The following is a 16591-nucleotide window of genomic DNA, read 5'->3' on the forward strand; positions in this document are numbered from 1 at the left end:
TATTTCCCAGTCATCTGTTTCTATTTCTCTGGAAATCATGAAATTTCGTTTGCCAAAAAGCAAAAGAATTTTCATATATATTCGTATGATCCAACCAATATATCATGCATGATGTGCTGAGCCAACGCAAATCCCCGGCACATTATCTAATGATTTACTGAAATTGTCGGTTCTGGCCTCACTGAAACGAGAGTGAAACTTTCTTGACACTGCAAAATGCATATGTGTGGTTGTGTGGGGGAAGGGCACACACAACACACAATACACACACACATGCTGTCAGCACAAAGAGCAAACCAGGCAGGCAAAAGCAATTCTCAGCTGCCGTCTCATCATTTCAGCTGTCACATTAAAAATGCATAAATGTTGCCTAAATGCAATCCAAGAAATGCAACGGCCGTAATACGTGCAAAAACTAAGGGGGGGGGGGGGGGGTAGGGCTACGGATGGGCAAGGAGCAGGGACAGAGGCAAAGGTAGGGTCAGAGGTAGGAACTGAGGTGCCTCCAACCAATCAAAGTGTTCCATGGAAGCGGTGGCAGGCTGGAGGTGAAAGGGCGAGCGACGAGCTGAAGCATACAATTTGTAACTCGCCTGCCATTTTGTGGGAAAAGATGGCAAGAATACACTGAGGAAAAATGTGCTAAAAATCTGAGATTGAAGACAATGAAAGAGAGTTATTAATGATCATTATACAGAAGCTAACTTTTTACGTTCAGAAATCTGAATAGATTTGAAAACTTATCTTAAGATACCGATCATCATTGTATAAATGTAAATGTAAATATTTTTATATTAAAAAGACTTCTTAAATCAGGAATCTAGAACTGGGAAACCCTTGAAATTCCTTGAAGATTATTCTTCAAGTGGAGATGCCTTTGGGCCTCCGGCCTTGTCTTTGCCTTTACCTTTGCCATTGCCTTGTCTGATGTTGCCTACGTTGCAGGTGCGAGGCTTGGGATTGGAATGGTATGTGGGATGTGGATGTGGATGTGGAAGTGGGAATGGGAATATGTTCCTGACTGCGGATGTGTGTCTGTGGGCGGTGGGGACTGTGTGTGCCTGTTTCTCTGCTGATTGTCGTTCTGTTGATCTGTGTTTTCACTTAGATATTGGCCCGGGGGCCGGGCGATAACGGTACGTGTGTGCTACCATCGATACAGGAAGTTTGTTTGTGGCCAACTTGCTGAGTGGGCAGGAGCATGAGGAGCATGAGCCTCCTCCTCCTCCACCTGACATGATGGGAATGTGGTGGGGGACCAGGAGCGTATGCCAGGCGGATTGCCTGTGGAAAGTTCTGCTGAAGGCTGGCCCAAAAGTGCACAGCAGAAGGACGACTGGCAGGCAGGCTGAAGGCAGGCTTTCGTTATCCAGTAAGCAATCGTTTCAAATTGAATTTTCTATTTACCCAGTCGTCGATATGTTTGGAATTGCCCAACGAGTCTTGGTTCCTCCTTTCGATTTGTTTCGCCAAGTTCTCCAGACAAAAGTTAAGCCAAATGAGTTGCACTCAAATATGAATGTACCGCCCCTCGAGGTAGAGTGAAGTTTTTTGCCAAATGGAGTTTCCTGCTCGATAAATGGTCTTACGATTAGGCTTAAATTTCAAGGAATTACATTTCAAAGGGAATCTTCTATATTCATTTATATATTTTTGTGACTTTAAGCTCAAGCTCTATAATTTTTATAATAACTCCAAAACATTTCCCCCAACAGACACACAAAGCTGCCCAGCAAGGACAAAGAACAAATCATGATCAGCGACTCAAAGTCCTTGAGAGTGAGGCTAATAAACGGCTGATATTCGTCTGTCAGCTGCACCACCAAACCTGTACGGATCGCATCCTGATGGCCCCGAGTAATCCAGTGGTTCCAAAACCCAAACTGTCGCGATTGGACATTAAATTTATACAAGTTGCGTTCGAAGGGGGAGTTCCATTGGATCGGAAAGCGTAGCATCTGGTAGGAGGTGCAGAGCTTGGTGGCCAGGCGAAAAAGTGGCCGGTGCATGCGACGCTGTTGCAACTTTACCACAGTCCAGTGCTGCGTTGTGCTGCAGTAGGCATAGCTCGTATTCAACCGGTCCAGGTGCTCCTTCAGCGTTGTCCTGTTGACCACCAGGAGGCGTGGTTTCAGCACCGATGGCAGCCGTCCTTCGGTAAAGTACATTTGCATTTCCGTTTCCGTGAGCATAAGACGCAGCGGCGTCTCCAGAAAGTCCTTGGCCGTCTCAATCTGTGACCCTGGCATCTGAAATAAACAAAAGCTTGGACACATATCCTTATTACCTTAGTTCCAGCTATTTTACCTGAGAGGTAAAAACGGACGACAGATTCCCAGTGCGCAGTGACCAGAGGACAAAGGAGGCCAGGATAACGGCCATATGGATGAACTTGTATGAATCCGCCAGACGTTGAAATTCTCTGCCCGGCAGCGGTTGTTGGAAAAAGACCACCAGGATGAGCTGAATACCCTGCCGCCCATCGGCACGCACCAGCTGCCAGGCCAGGGTCGAGGCCAGAAGGAGTATCAAGAAGAAGCTTCCGTTTATAAAGATGGTCCTGCTCATGAATTGTGCCGAAGGCGATTTACGCTGCCAAGGGACCAGGACACAGGTGCGCGTCGGTGCCAGAGGAAAGCTGCCGGCTGTTAGCGAGGATCCCGGCTGCATTGGCGGTGCATATGGATGCACGCCCATCTCAATCTCACCGCGGGCAGCGGCCAGCATCAAGTGCTCCGGGTAGTTGTACCTGTCCACATCGGTCAGGGGTTCCAGGCGGATGCGACCCCTTCTATGCCGCACATAGGCATGGAACATGAGGCCCAGGACTCCGGACATGTGGCCATTTGGTAGCTGCCAAAAAAATGCAAATGAAAGTGCAATGAATCTCTGTAAATTGTACATCCTTTCTATATACATTTAACCTTTCTTCTACTGACCTGAAAAGCAAACGGTGGATCTTGAAAAATCGGCACCCTAAACTCATAGCCCCTTAGATCAATCAATATATTCATTTTCTGGTAACCCGTTTCGTTGAGATTTAGCAGCGTTAGTTCCGGAAATGGAGTGTACGTGAATAGTTCGTTGTGCCACTTGATACTTACAAATCCGGGTATATCAGTAAATATCATATAGCGGAATGTCAACACGACACTGGTAAAACTATTGCGCCAGCACCAGGAAAAGAATATTTTCAATTCATTCGTTGTTGGTGGCCTGTTCCCCAAGCGTTTGTAGATAAAAAGCATCGGTACATAATGCTGGCCAGCCAAACCGTCCATAAGGACATCAAAAATGGGCTCCTCTGAGGGAAAAACACTGGAAATACTAACATACACCAGAGTATTGTAGCCCAAAAGGTGACGCAGGCTGATATTTCGCCTCAATCCCCAGGTTACAATGGGCATTTGGAACTCATCGGTTAGTGATTGCTCCAAGGATTTGGCCACAATCATTGGTATACGTTGTAGCTCTCGGTTTATACCATATATGGCTAGAGTTTCAATTTCATTTTTGGCTATCATTTGCCGTGTTAAATTATGTAGGAATTCGGACTCATAATAGCCACCCTCCAAAGGATAAATCCAATGGGTTAAAGCACCGCGAAAAAAGCAAACTCCGCACAGGAAACATAGCGCACCGAACATTATCCTAAGACTGAACTGAGCCGTAGGAAGTCTGAAAAGTTATTTCTCTAACCCAAGTAGATCTCAAAGTTTAAGCTTGCATTTGTGCCAGTCATGGAGTATAAAAGGGGTAACGTGCTTTAATTAGAAGTCCTAATTAAAGGCCAACAATATGGGAATGAATTGGCAATTTATGTTTTAGGATCAATTCGTGAGATTATAAATTTGTGACGTCGATTTACAATGGTTACTAGAAATCTAATTCCTTTAAAAAATATTTCTTCAAGAGAGATTATTAAAATCTCAACTATTCCCTGACACATTTACGCAACCAATAAAGGGCTTAATGAATATTAAACCTGCACTTGTAAATACTAAACTGAACAATTATCTCAGCCAAATATAATTTCCCCTGTTGACACCTTGCAATCTTGGCTGCCATCTTAACCGCCATTCTTCGTCACCCACCTTCCGGTGAACTGGTGAATTTCCCCCACATCGCCATGATTGATGCTCAACTTGATTGATGTCTCTTTGTGGCGGGATGAACCTCTTACTTGCCGCCGGCAAGTCTGTCGAAACTTTCGCCAGGGCACATGCCATGGCCCTCCCGAAAAAAAGAAAATATTATTAATATCAGATGGCAGTGTCGCTCAATTTAAAATATTACTAGCAAACACATTCCATGAACTTGAGTAATTTTTTACAAACAACTTTTGGAATTACTTAATCGCAAAGTTCTCTGGCAGAGAAATGTTTGTCGACAGTAAAAAGGAAGATGAAAATGAAGACAGAACGAAGGAAGGAAACGAAAGGAGCGAAGCGAAGCGATGTGAAGTGAAAGGTAGGCGGCACATAAATTGTGTTTATTATGAAGGCTGTAGCATACTTTTGTGCGCAATTTAAAGTGCAAATACGAAGAGCAAACGGGGAATCCCCCAGTCCAATCTGCCTGCTGCTTTTCCCTCCCTCCCCAACTCTCTCCCTCTCTCTCACGCATTTCATTAAAGCGCAATGAAGACATTTTCCGGACGGTGGGGGGCGAGATGCGTGTTTGTGTGTGTGTTTTCCGGGGGGGAAAGCTGTTAAAAAATATTTGAAACACTTGAATGTTTCCCAACTGACACTAGGCCGTGGGGTTGGCATCTTCGCGGCCCTGCGAGCTGCCCCATAAAGAACAATAAATATTATTTATGGCTCCGGTGATAAGGATACACATACACGCACACATTCCTTTTGCAGATGCAGTACGTCCTGTCGCATGTATTTCTATTTCTCCATATCTAATCGGTGGCATTCCTGGCATCCAAGCAGCACGAAAATATTTGCTTAAGTATGTAATTTACTCGAAATATATTATAATATAAATATATAGAAAGAGTTTTATATTGAGATGGTCATAATATATTTTAAAATAACTTAAAAAGCAGCTATTCTTTGAATTAAAACATTATAATAAAAAGTTAAATTCACGAAACACACCGCTGTGATATGTTTTTTTGTACAAAAATATATATATTTATTATTTTTTAAGAAATGTTTTATACCAATTTACATTAATTGTTATTAAAGCAGTTAATTAGGCGAAGCCTTAAGGAAAGTAGGATTTTAATATGAGATTTGACAATAATTTTTTGTTTCTTCGTTCTTTTTAAAATTTATTTTAGTGTTTATTAAATATTATCAATTAACAAAAAGGTTAAATAAACAATTAATTAATTAATACATTTATTTCAAATAAAATATGCAATCGTTTATAATAATCCCGAAATAGCCCTCTATTAAAGAATTTATAACTTTGCTTATATTTTAACTTGATTTAAAAAATATAAATTTATTTTTTAACTGTACATAAACCCCTCGAATTGTTTTGTCGAATGCCCGCTAGGTGGCTTCCTTCATAGTTGGCCTAATGAACTCGCATACACGTAACCTGTGCGGGCATAAATGAGCCTTTGAGCCAGCCATTTTAAACACCTGCGTCACATAAAATAAAGTCACACCTACATATACACAAGGTGTGTGTGTGTGTGTGTTTACCTGATAAATACGGGCACAGAACCTGGCAGAGAGACAGGCTCGTGTTTATTTTAATAATGTTAACCTAATTAAGTGATTAATATGCAAAATGTGCGCAGAGATTAAAACGATGAGCGCACGGTGTTTAATTATCGAATTAATATTTTTTTTAGCATTTCACCACCTGGCTGTGTGTGAAATTTGTTAGCCGTCAGTTTAAGGTTAAAGAGTGATAACAATAGACGTAGTTTTTGTTCGAGTTTTTTTTTATTTAATATATCAGAACATTAATCAAGAAACTGTCGGGGGTTGACAGGAAATTTAATGCCCCTGACACTGACAATCGCTTGTTTACATGTGAAATTGAATTAAATTTTGATATTTCTGGTTAAAGGTAAATTCATTTTAAAGCTCAAATGGACTTGTATTTAAATAATTTTTCCAACACCTGTATTTATTTACTAAAATCTTCAAAGCTTTCAAAAATTCCATAAACATAAATGCAAAGCTGAATTTATGGCATATTTTAGTGGGCTTAAAATAAATACTCTTTTGCAAATAACTCGCACATAAAAACCAATTTACTCAGATTTGGTTATTTATTTCCTAAGTAAGCAGATACAATATGAATTTACCGACAAATTGGAAGCCTGATTTATATCGCATTGCTTGGCCACACATCAATATGGGTTTACAGGGGAAATTCTGCAAACGTTTCTCTCTCCTCCACCCCGTTTGCCTTTGAAGTCGTGTCACCACTATTTGGATTTGTTTTCCCAATCAATCGACATTATATACGGGCTATATTTGCTATATTTGCGTCATTAATAGATGTTTGTAGAGGGCTTTATAATTCATGGAAAGTCCCTTTTGGCAAGATGTTTAATCTACACAAATATTGATCTACAGACCTGCCCGAGTCGGTCATTAATCCAAAGATAATTTCTATTGTCAATAAATTTTGCTGAATTTATAGAGTTTGGTATTCTCTCGTGCAGAGTTTATGTTATCCAGGTGAAATGCTTAAACTTTTCCTCAATTTCACTCATCCTCTCCAGAGTCCGATTAAACGTATCTCCGGCAATTATTTTGCAAAAGTATTACTGCCCAAAAAAGTAGGCAAAGCGAAGGAAGTGTTTTGCGTAAGCCTTCGTCCTGCAATCTTTCGACACTAAAAGCTACTCAACGTTTGTCGTTTTCCCCCTTTTTTTCCACCTGCTTTCAAGCAGCTAATTGATGAAAGCTCCAAATGGTCGTGTAACGACAGCACAGAAAGAAAAGTGGAGAAAAAAGGAAATCTCTACGAGCATTTTTTAAGCTTTTAAAGGTGCTCCTGCTAAACGGCAAGCATTTATATAGAGTGGGAAGAGGAGAAAAGCCTTGGCCAGCTGTGGGTGAGCAAGATGGCTTTGGAAATTAGAATTAATATTATTCCGCTGAGTTTACACAATTTCAAGTTGGCTGGCGCGAAAAATGCATGCTCTGGTCAACATCACCCAAACCCATAAACGCTCTTGTTGCCAAGCTTGCTGCGTGTTTGGCACCCTTTTTTATATGGTCTTAAGGGTATATTTTATATGTTTATACTCCTTGCAAGGGTATTATCATATTAGTTAGAAGCTTGTACCGATGCGAAGGAGTCATTTCCGACCCTATAAATCGTATATATTCTTGATCAGCATTAAAAGGCTAGTCGATCTAGCTATATTTTAAAGAAAAACTATTTTTAAAATTTTTCGATTTTTTCAAAAAACGATAAGGGGTTACATCGTTAAAATTTTCAAAAATTGACAAAATTTTGAGTTGTTAAACTGAGTATGCAGATTTGTTAACCTTTTAAAAACTAACATAGGAAAGCTTCCCGAATTAAAATTAATGGATTTTTGGCTTTGTTATGAGCTTTTTAAATTTTGAATTGCTGAAAAAATAGTCATATAAAAATATTGAAAAATATGGATTTAAAGATGAGAACATTTTAAGCTTAGGAGTTTAAGCTTTGTTTATTGATGGAATTCTGTAATTTAATTACAAACTGCAAGACTATATATACTTTGGCTTCCTGAAGTTAGCTTCCTTTCTTGTTTTACTTTTTCCAAATGTTACTGGAAAGAAAAAGGATACAAGAAAGTATTATTTAAACCACAATTACTTAAGATTTACTTAGAATAATGGAAAGGTGTATTGAAATTCTACGTTTTAATTGTTGAATAAAGGTATTTGATTTGAAATAAAAAATATAATAAAATTATAGTTCTTAAATAAAAACAACTACTTAATTTTATACAATTTACTTCCCCTTTTTTGTTATAATAATAACGAATTTTTCAAGACTTTTCTTTGGTACAAATATTTACTACATTTTAATAGCCATCTCTTGACCCCTATTCCAAGGGTATTCCCAGCTTCGATCTCTTAGAAGTTATCCTTCTTTCCTGTTGTGTGTGCGTGTTTTTGTGTGTGTGTGTGTCAGGTGAGGTGTACAGGTATACAGGTGAGAAGGAAGAAAGGAGACCATCTTGTGCTGAGCCAGCGTGCCTGCAGTGGTGCATTCGAGGCAGCTCCAGATGCAGCTGCTGCAGCACTGATAATAAATTCATGATGAAGTGTAATTTATACACTTCATATGCCCCCATCTCTCCTTTTGGCCCTTTTTCTGGTGTGTTCTTTTCTATTTTTTTTTTTGTGCCAGCTCTTTAGCGAGCTTGACAGAGGTCTGACCCAAAAGGCGAAAAAGTTTCCTCAAGGCCCTGCCAGCCATGCATTAAACCTTGAAATGTTTGCGAGAATGGGAATTCGCTAAAAACTAATTACAAATGCCGCCCAGAACGAAAAGAAAGTGGAAAGCTGTTCGCCGCCTGGCTAAAATTTCATTTCAAATTAATCTAATTTTTTGAGGTTCTATTTTTCTCGGGTGGGTTTGCTTTTTTTTTGTGCTACTCCTTTCGGGTTTTCGGGTCTGCGGGTTTGCGTCTAATGAGAAATGCTGATTTTGCACTCTGCATGACGTTGCATACCAATGAGGAGGTTCCGGGGGTTCTAGTGGTCCAGCTGTGGTCTTGGCATATGATTTCCCTGGAACTGGCCTGCATAATTGCATAATTAGTGGTTAGGTGTTATGTAAATGATTCGGGAACTACGTTGATTGCCTTTACGCACAAGAAACTGACCTGCTAATGACTCAATGGCAGCTAATTGGAGAGGCGATATGCCTCCTTCGATATCTTCTCAATTAATTGATGACTTTTCGATGAACTTCAAGTGCCTGAACCATGAATTATGAGTTGCATGTTGGGGGAATATGATATGTATTAAAGCAGCGTAAAGTGCTCGTCAACACACAAATTTGTGGCTGACTCCTAAGTACAATTTAATGCACATTTATATTGTTAAATACTCGAGAGCCATTCCCACGTCATTTAAACCGGACGATATAGCTTGACTACGTATTTGGTCGGATGTCTATCTGTTTACCTTTATGATTATATGCATTTGGTATTGGCCCGGCTGTTGGTCACTTAGTTTTCACCTGCCATCCCTCTGTCTGCTCTGAGCAGCTCTTTAGCACCTTTGTGGAGGTGCCTTGGTTTCATGTGTGTGTGTGTTTGCTAACAGCAGAGAGTAAATATTATGGAGATATATACATATGTATATGCTTATGCATTGAAACATATTTGGTTCCACTTAAATTACCATAGGAATATATTGAATGAAATGCAGCTTAATCTCAGTTTTGGTTTAAGCCTTGGCAACATGCACACTCGCAAGTCATTTGCGGCAAAACTTAATATAATTGCTAAAAATCGATACTTTGGGGTCTTACTCCAGTTTTAAGAGAGCCTTGCTTTGAAATTTTAAGGGAAAATAGTTAAAGGACAGAGGTCCATTAGTTTTGGGTTAAATGTTATCTCTTACAAGTTGTTTTATGTTGTTTAAGTATTTATTAAATATTTATATACAGGGTTTCTTTATGTATACCTATTTTTAAAGTAGGAAAACGGTTTTACAATAATATTAAAAGGTTTAGGATTAGTACATAGAGCCAACAAATAAACTCATTTAAAAATTCAATAAATTTTAAATATAACACATTTAAATCTAGCTTTATTCACAAATATATTTATAACACATTTAATATTTATTTGCATACATTTTAGTTTACTTTAACATATTTTAAATGATTCTTTTTTAACTTTAACGCGAACTACCATATTTCTCCAGAGACAGCCTACTAATGCAGGTTATCCTCTTACCCAGTAATATCTTTTACATCAAATTTATTTTATATAAAATATATCATTTAAAATGTACTTTTTTATTTTATGTAATAACACAATTTTTTCTTCAGTGTTCTGCCAACTAAATACTGCCTTTAAGTAGTGCCCTCTTGCCCAGCGATCCGTCCAGTTGTGATCGCACCTTCAAACCGAACACACGTGCCGGCAGCCGCTTCGCATTTAATTTCTTCTTTTCGACTCGAATTAGAACTGGTTTCCCCCTCGAATTCGAAATGCCACTGATAGCCCTGGCCCTGATCGCTTTTGGCCTAACTTTGGGCCAATCACTGCCCATCGATGAGGGCGAAACGGCGCCGGTGGTGACCAGCGAGCAACCGGAGTCAGCGGCAGGGCGAGTGGTCTTCGACCAGAGGCAGACGGGTCGCTTCAATATCCATGTGAGCATTAAGGATGTGGCCATCATCGAGGTGGGCCAGAATGGGCTGGCTGAGGTGAGTGTGTTTGTTGTTCATTCCAAGAACCAGTTGGCCAGAATCGATGGTCTAAAAATAACCTGCGGGATCTCTCAATTAGGAGACATACAACGATGAGGAGGATTACTATTATGATGACAGTGCGTTGACCGTCAAGCCGATCAAGTTGACCACTGAGGCCAGTACCTCGACAAGCACCAAGGCGACTTCACAATCGGTGGCTCCGCCAGAGACCACAGAGGTTACTACTCCCAGCTTAAACTCCAGTTTCACTTCCAGCTTGCTAGCTGACTTGGTAACCAGTGTGACAAAGCCCAAATCCAGGCTGAATAATCTAATGATTGTGGAGACACCCATTGGTGGGGCAACCAAGGCTCCACACCTGCACCCACATTCACATCCACACCATCCGCTGCATGGCAGGTCCAAGGATGTACCCTCCATTACGCCACCTTCCCTGCCCGATGGCATTGAGTACACACCACCCAAAGGTCCCAACTCACCCATTTTCAAGGTCAAGGTTCAACGATCTTCGATGCCCGCCGCCAAGAAATCATCAGCCGGTGCCGGTGCCCGTTGCCGGAGCCATCAGGTGCGGGATGCCCAGGGCAAGTGCTCCGACTCGATCTAGTAAGCCAAAACTCAGATAGAATCCCCACTAAGCCGCTTACAAAACCTAACTCTTTTCCTCTTATTTTTTGCTATTTGTTATTTTTCCTTTCATCTTCGATAGCAGAAAGCTGTACAGCATGCTGGTTGGTCTGAATTTCCCCTTTTTGGCAGCCGCCAATTCTGCAGAAAGTGCTTGATGACTTAACAAACAAAAACGAGTAATAAGATATAGAGTTTAAGTGCCACTAATTGGATCTTAGCCATAAGCGTGAAATACATTGACTGAAGGTAAATGCTATTGTATGAATTTAATTCTTTTTAATTTGGTGGAAAAATATTTAATGTTTAAGTATTTTTATTAAAGATGAAGTGTAGATGTAGGTTTCTTTAATAACTATATTTTTTAAAGCAAGAAATGGACTGAAAATTCTGTATCTAATAATGTAGATTACAAGACTTCTCTACACTTTTAGATAGAAATTCATTATTTCCTATATTTCTCTTTTATTTCTGTTCTTTTTACTCTCCAAAAATACATGTTAAAAATTTGTTCCTATCCCAGAAGCAGTTCCTTCTCTGAGAGTCCCCATTGGAATATAAAAATAATACATTTCCTAGTTTTACCCTCAAACTTTACTTGCAATCCTTTGTTACAGACAAACTTTTCTCACAAATAAATAAATAAAATTTTCATCTCACATACTGTTTAACAACTTGGCAACGCATAAAGTCAGTTTAATATAAATTTGCACTCAATTTAAAATAATTTCCGCTTGACTTTAAAACACTTTCAATGTTGGCTGTCATTGGGAATTTTAATCTGTGCAAGTTTTTCAACAGATCCTTTATTAATATGCCTGTATTTTTTTGTAAATTGCGAATGTCAGTTGATGAATTGCATTTAATTGGTTAATGGAGAAATGAATTGCATTGCCATGGCATATATATTGCGGCGTTCAATTTTCTTTGGTGGAGTCAGTCCCAGGCGTAAGCCAATTTTTCACCTTATATAACGCGGTTTTTATTGCCACACACATGGACTCTCATACAGGTTTTGCTTTATCAATTTGTGTTTGCAATTTCCGCATGCGCTTAAAATCCAATTGCAATAGTGAAAAAGCATTGTTTTCTGTGTGTATTTGTGTGTGAAGGCTGGCTTAATTGCAACTGTTGCGTGTGTGTGTGTGTGTGTGTGTGTGTGTGTGTGTGTGCGGTGCAAATCTTTGGGGCGCCCACGGTGCACACACACACCGAGCCGTGCTCTAATTAAATTAATTGCTTAATTTTAAGTTAATTTGCCACATGTGGCAAGTTGTCCTCGTCGTCCAGACAACGCAGTGCACGCCCACGTGGCCAGGGACGAAAAGGATTCGCTTGCCAGCAGGAGCAGTAATATGTAGTAGCAGATGCCCAGCATCTCGCTTTGGCCATAAACTACCGGCTCTGGCCATATTCCCACAACAACTGCATTATCCCGGTGGGCGTGATTGTGCTTCAATCGAGTTTAAACTTAATGCCCTGCAATGTCCTGGCCCATACATGAAATTGCAGTTAGCCGAGAGTGCGTAATATGGCATTTATTTACTAGATAAATGTAAGTAAGACAAGACCACTTAAAAATTATATATATTCAATGTCCAATTAAATGTTTCTGCCTTAATTAAATAACGTTTAAACTCTAGTTAAGGGATTACTATTGACACTGTCCTTTAGTTGCAGCTTTTGTTATGCAATCTTTTGAATTTATTTCCACCCCAGTGCGAGGCCAAAACTTAAGCCTTTCCTGTGCAACTTTGTACTGAAATCTTTTCAGCCAAGTCGCCCGCACTAATTACCTACATTAGTCCACCTGCACAGACTCTGTGTCGGCACACTCAATTAGCAACTGTAAACTGCAATTTCTATGCAGGCCAAGTGAGTCGTTGTCCTCAAGTCCACAACTTTGTTGCTTATTCCTTGTTCCCTAAATTATTTATGCCCAACCCCCCTTTTGACCTTCCACCAGACACCTTAAATGCTATGCTTTCTTTCTTGTGAAATTAAAGCAAAAGCTAAATAAGCCAAAGTTAAGCGGAAGCTGGTCTCCAGAACGCGAACAACGCGACAACTTTTCGCACAAAAACCGGAAGTGTAGCAGACACAGCGCGCGAAAGTGTGCGTTTTGGATTTGGTTGTTCGGCCATAACGGATGCGGGGCGCCATCTTGCAGTTGTTCACAAACATGGCGGCCAAAGCCCGGAGCCATAAAGCCACCCAGCAAACCATTCCCATGTACCCAAAGCTACAGACCTCCCGGTTCCTGGCGCAACAATTGCATTTTATTTATTGCATAACTAGAGGCGTTTATGGGTGTCCCAGAGAGTGGAGTGGAGTGGAGTGGAGTGGAAGAGGGAATGGCAAAACAGGACCAGAATTGCGGAGCACTCATCCTCCAGTATCTCCTTCCGGAGAGCATGGAGCATGGAGCATGCATACCCGCAGTCCAGCATAATAATTACACTCGCTATCAGCGCCGACATTTCGCAATGAAAAACTGCATTGGCACGCAACCTGTTGTTGGCTTCCTGCAAACGTTTCTAGCTCCAAAAGCAGAGAGAAAAAAATATGACAATTAAAAACAATAAACTATATTCTTATTACAGGAATAAAGATTATTATTTAAGATATATTTGCAGCTATATTCGCAGCTTGATTAAGACCTTTAATTCTTGTAATTGAATCCTTAAATGCAATACTAATCTTTCTCTCTGTGCAACTTCATCTCCTTCAGGTCCAGCTAAACGCTGACTAAAAGGAAGCGCCTGGGCATGCTGACCAGGAACAAGGGGCTCTTCTCACCCCCCTCGGGTAACAGCTTCTAACTATGCAAAGCCATAAAACGCAAGTGTCGCACGGATTATTCATGGACGGGGAATGAAGATGAAGCGGCCAGAGGGCTGCCACTGACAGGTGAGCGCACGGAAAGGGAAAGGAGTCTAGGGAAGACGTTCAGTCCAGTTTAGGAGTGGCAGATGCGAACGCAGGATATGACTTGAGGAGAAGGAGAAGGCAATCTACGAATAAGGCTTTCCAAGGATAGATTGCATTTAAGATTTTAACTTTATTCTATTTAAGGCCAAGACTGCTGGGCGAATGAAAAATAGGAAGAGAAGTCTAATGAAAAATATTATGATTACAGAAAAATGTATTATATTTCACTATAACCTTGGGAAATTTATTTTTAATTTATGTATTTTCTATTGTAAACTATTTCTGCCTATTTATTGTATTATTTAAAATACATTTAGACTTTTCAAAGTATAAAATATTTATGTTTTTTAGTTAGCCTTTTAGGACCTCAAAGTCCCCTCATATATTTCTCAACTTTGAATATAAATTTATATACATTTAGCTTTTTATTTAAACACTCAATTCCCAGACTCGATAAAAAATTCATTTAAATCAACGAGTGGATTTTTTTTTAGTTTATTTTTCTTAGTTACATTTGACTGCCTCGCCATCCAACTCCATGAGGTATCACTGCCTGAAAGCGATGAGTTTCTATAGATTTGTTCTCGAATTATTTGCTCAACGCATATTTTCTATATTCCTTTTTTTATATTTTGGATGCGCTTTTTTGCGAATTCGATATGCACTAAAAGTCAATTTATTCACTTGACTTAATTTGATTTCAACCTTCAAATCATGCCATGGCTTTTTTCGCACAATTTTACTATGCGAGCAGTTGGGAATAATCCGTTTTCTGGATTATCGAGTTCGTGATTCTATTAAAAAAAAGTGATAAATGATTGTTTAATTGGTTATTATTTTTTTTTTAGAGATGTATCTCTTGTTATACAGAAGTTATATATGAACATGTTGTATTTGATAGAAATAAAATATGATCAAGTGATTTATTGTCATAAAGGTTCGAACTTTTAGTTTGCAAAGCTGGAAATCAATAAAAAATTTTGATTAAGGAAAGTTTAATATATATTATATTCCTACTGATTAATTTAGTATTTGTTTTAATAAAAAACATACCTTAAAAGACATTTTTTAGCTCTCATTTTAACAAGTAATACAGTCCAATTTAACAACCTTTCTAACTTTATACCACCTTTATAACCCATAAAATTAAATCAATATTCCCCATATGTATTGTATATTTCTCAACAATATATCGTTTAGCCTTTATTTAAATGAATCTTTTTACAGGCTCATCAGGTACGTGCACATGTAAATTCCAACAATATTACTCATACGCCACGAACGCATGTCCCATTGATTTAAATTCAAGAAATTTCAACGACAGCCGCAATCTGGGCCGCCTCCGCTCATTGTTAACCCCGCACTCAATTCCATTTCCAATTCCGAATCCGAATCCGAATCCGATTCCGATTCCCGCTTCCCAGGACCCAGAACCAACTCCACTCCCAATATGCTCCACATAACCGAGAGTAAGAGGGCCAGGATCTCTCTATGCCGGTAATCGTACGTGTGGAAAAGACGTCAGCACTGATTGCTGCATAAATGATTGAGCATGTGTGGTCGTGTGTGTGTGTGTGTGTGTATCTCAAATCCACGATGACTTGCCACAGCCGAATCCCACTCACTATCAGCATTCCTCCATGCAACAGGACCTGCATCTGAACCGGTGCCTGCCTCACTGCCTCACTCTCTGACTGACTGCATTATATGAAAATTGATGGAAAATGCCAAAATATTTAAATCTAATTTTGTGCCAGGCAGCAACGGTCCCTGTCGCTCAGCATTCGCAGAAGCCGCAGGCCCATCGTCCATTTACCATTTAAATATTCAATAAGATTATATTTTTAAATAGCCAGCGACCAGGGAATAAATTCTTCAGTGTCAAATGAAAAAATATATAAAAAGTAAAAAGAGCGCCAGAATCCAGTTTCAGGTGAAAGAGGAAATGCAGAAAACTATTAAATTGGCTTTTCGCCTTTTTACTGTGGATGCAGATCGGGTTGATTCCTAATTGAAATTGCTCGAAAAAAGGAAAATAACGAGCTACAAAGCAATTAAGGTAAAGTCATGTTAGTTTTAAGGTTTTAAAAGCATTAAATTTAAGTGTTTTTTTAGAATGCTTGGGAAGAAATATTTTATAGGTTTCGATTTTATACATTTTAAGTTGCTTTGCAAAAGATATTTATTGGCTGCAAAATTTAAGTTAGTTAAAAGTGAATAAATACACAAATAATTTATAAACTCAAGTATTTGATAACCTGTCAATTGAAGGTATAATTTAGTTAAATAAACAATAGAAAAATGATAAAATAATTATTGCAAACTATTTTAAATTGGGAAATATTATATAATTGGTGGAATAAGTTAAAATTATTAATATTATTCTCGCTTTATGATCTCAAATTTATCCTCAATCTGTTCTTAAAATTAATTGATTACTGTAAATTTTTACCATATATTGTCGACGTTTCTCCTACAATTTTCACCAAGTAAATCTTCCAGATCTTTAAGACATACACCCTAAGTATTCATTTCACGAACTTTATAGGTTTTATAATTATTAAAACCTTCAATTCCTTTTAAATTTCTTTATAAATATTTATATATGTATTTTTTAGCCCCCCCCCCATATTTTCCGCCCAATAAACAATACTAA

The 16591-nt window shown here is 39.0% G+C and overlaps 2 protein-coding genes across 2 annotated transcripts; one reads left to right on the forward strand and one right to left on the reverse strand.

Annotated features, from left to right (window-relative positions):
* Positions 1-1667: 1667 nt before the first annotated feature.
* LOC110181740 (uncharacterized) lies at positions 1668-3455 on the reverse strand. Its single transcript, XM_020949603.2, has 3 exons — positions 2940-3455; positions 2308-2853; positions 1668-2249 (listed from the first exon to the last, which is right to left on the reverse strand). The coding sequence occupies exons 1-3, from the start codon at positions 3453-3455 to the stop codon at positions 1668-1670; spliced, it is 1644 nt and encodes a 547-aa protein (XP_020805262.2).
* A 6644-nt stretch (positions 3456-10099) lies between these two features.
* On the forward strand, positions 10100-11162 carry LOC110181254 (uncharacterized). The gene is made up of 3 exons (XM_020948964.2): positions 10100-10371; positions 10454-10983; positions 11087-11162. The coding sequence occupies exons 1-3, from the start codon at positions 10153-10155 to the stop codon at positions 11160-11162; spliced, it is 825 nt and encodes a 274-aa protein (XP_020804623.2). The 5' UTR covers positions 10100-10152.
* Positions 11163-16591: the final 5429 nt, after the last annotated feature.

The sequence above is a fragment of the Drosophila serrata genome, unplaced genomic scaffold, assembly GCF_035046125.1.
Source record: "Drosophila serrata isolate PLE 108 unplaced genomic scaffold, ASM3504612v1 contig_184, whole genome shotgun sequence".
Taxonomy (NCBI): Eukaryota; Metazoa; Arthropoda; class Insecta; order Diptera; family Drosophilidae; genus Drosophila; species Drosophila serrata.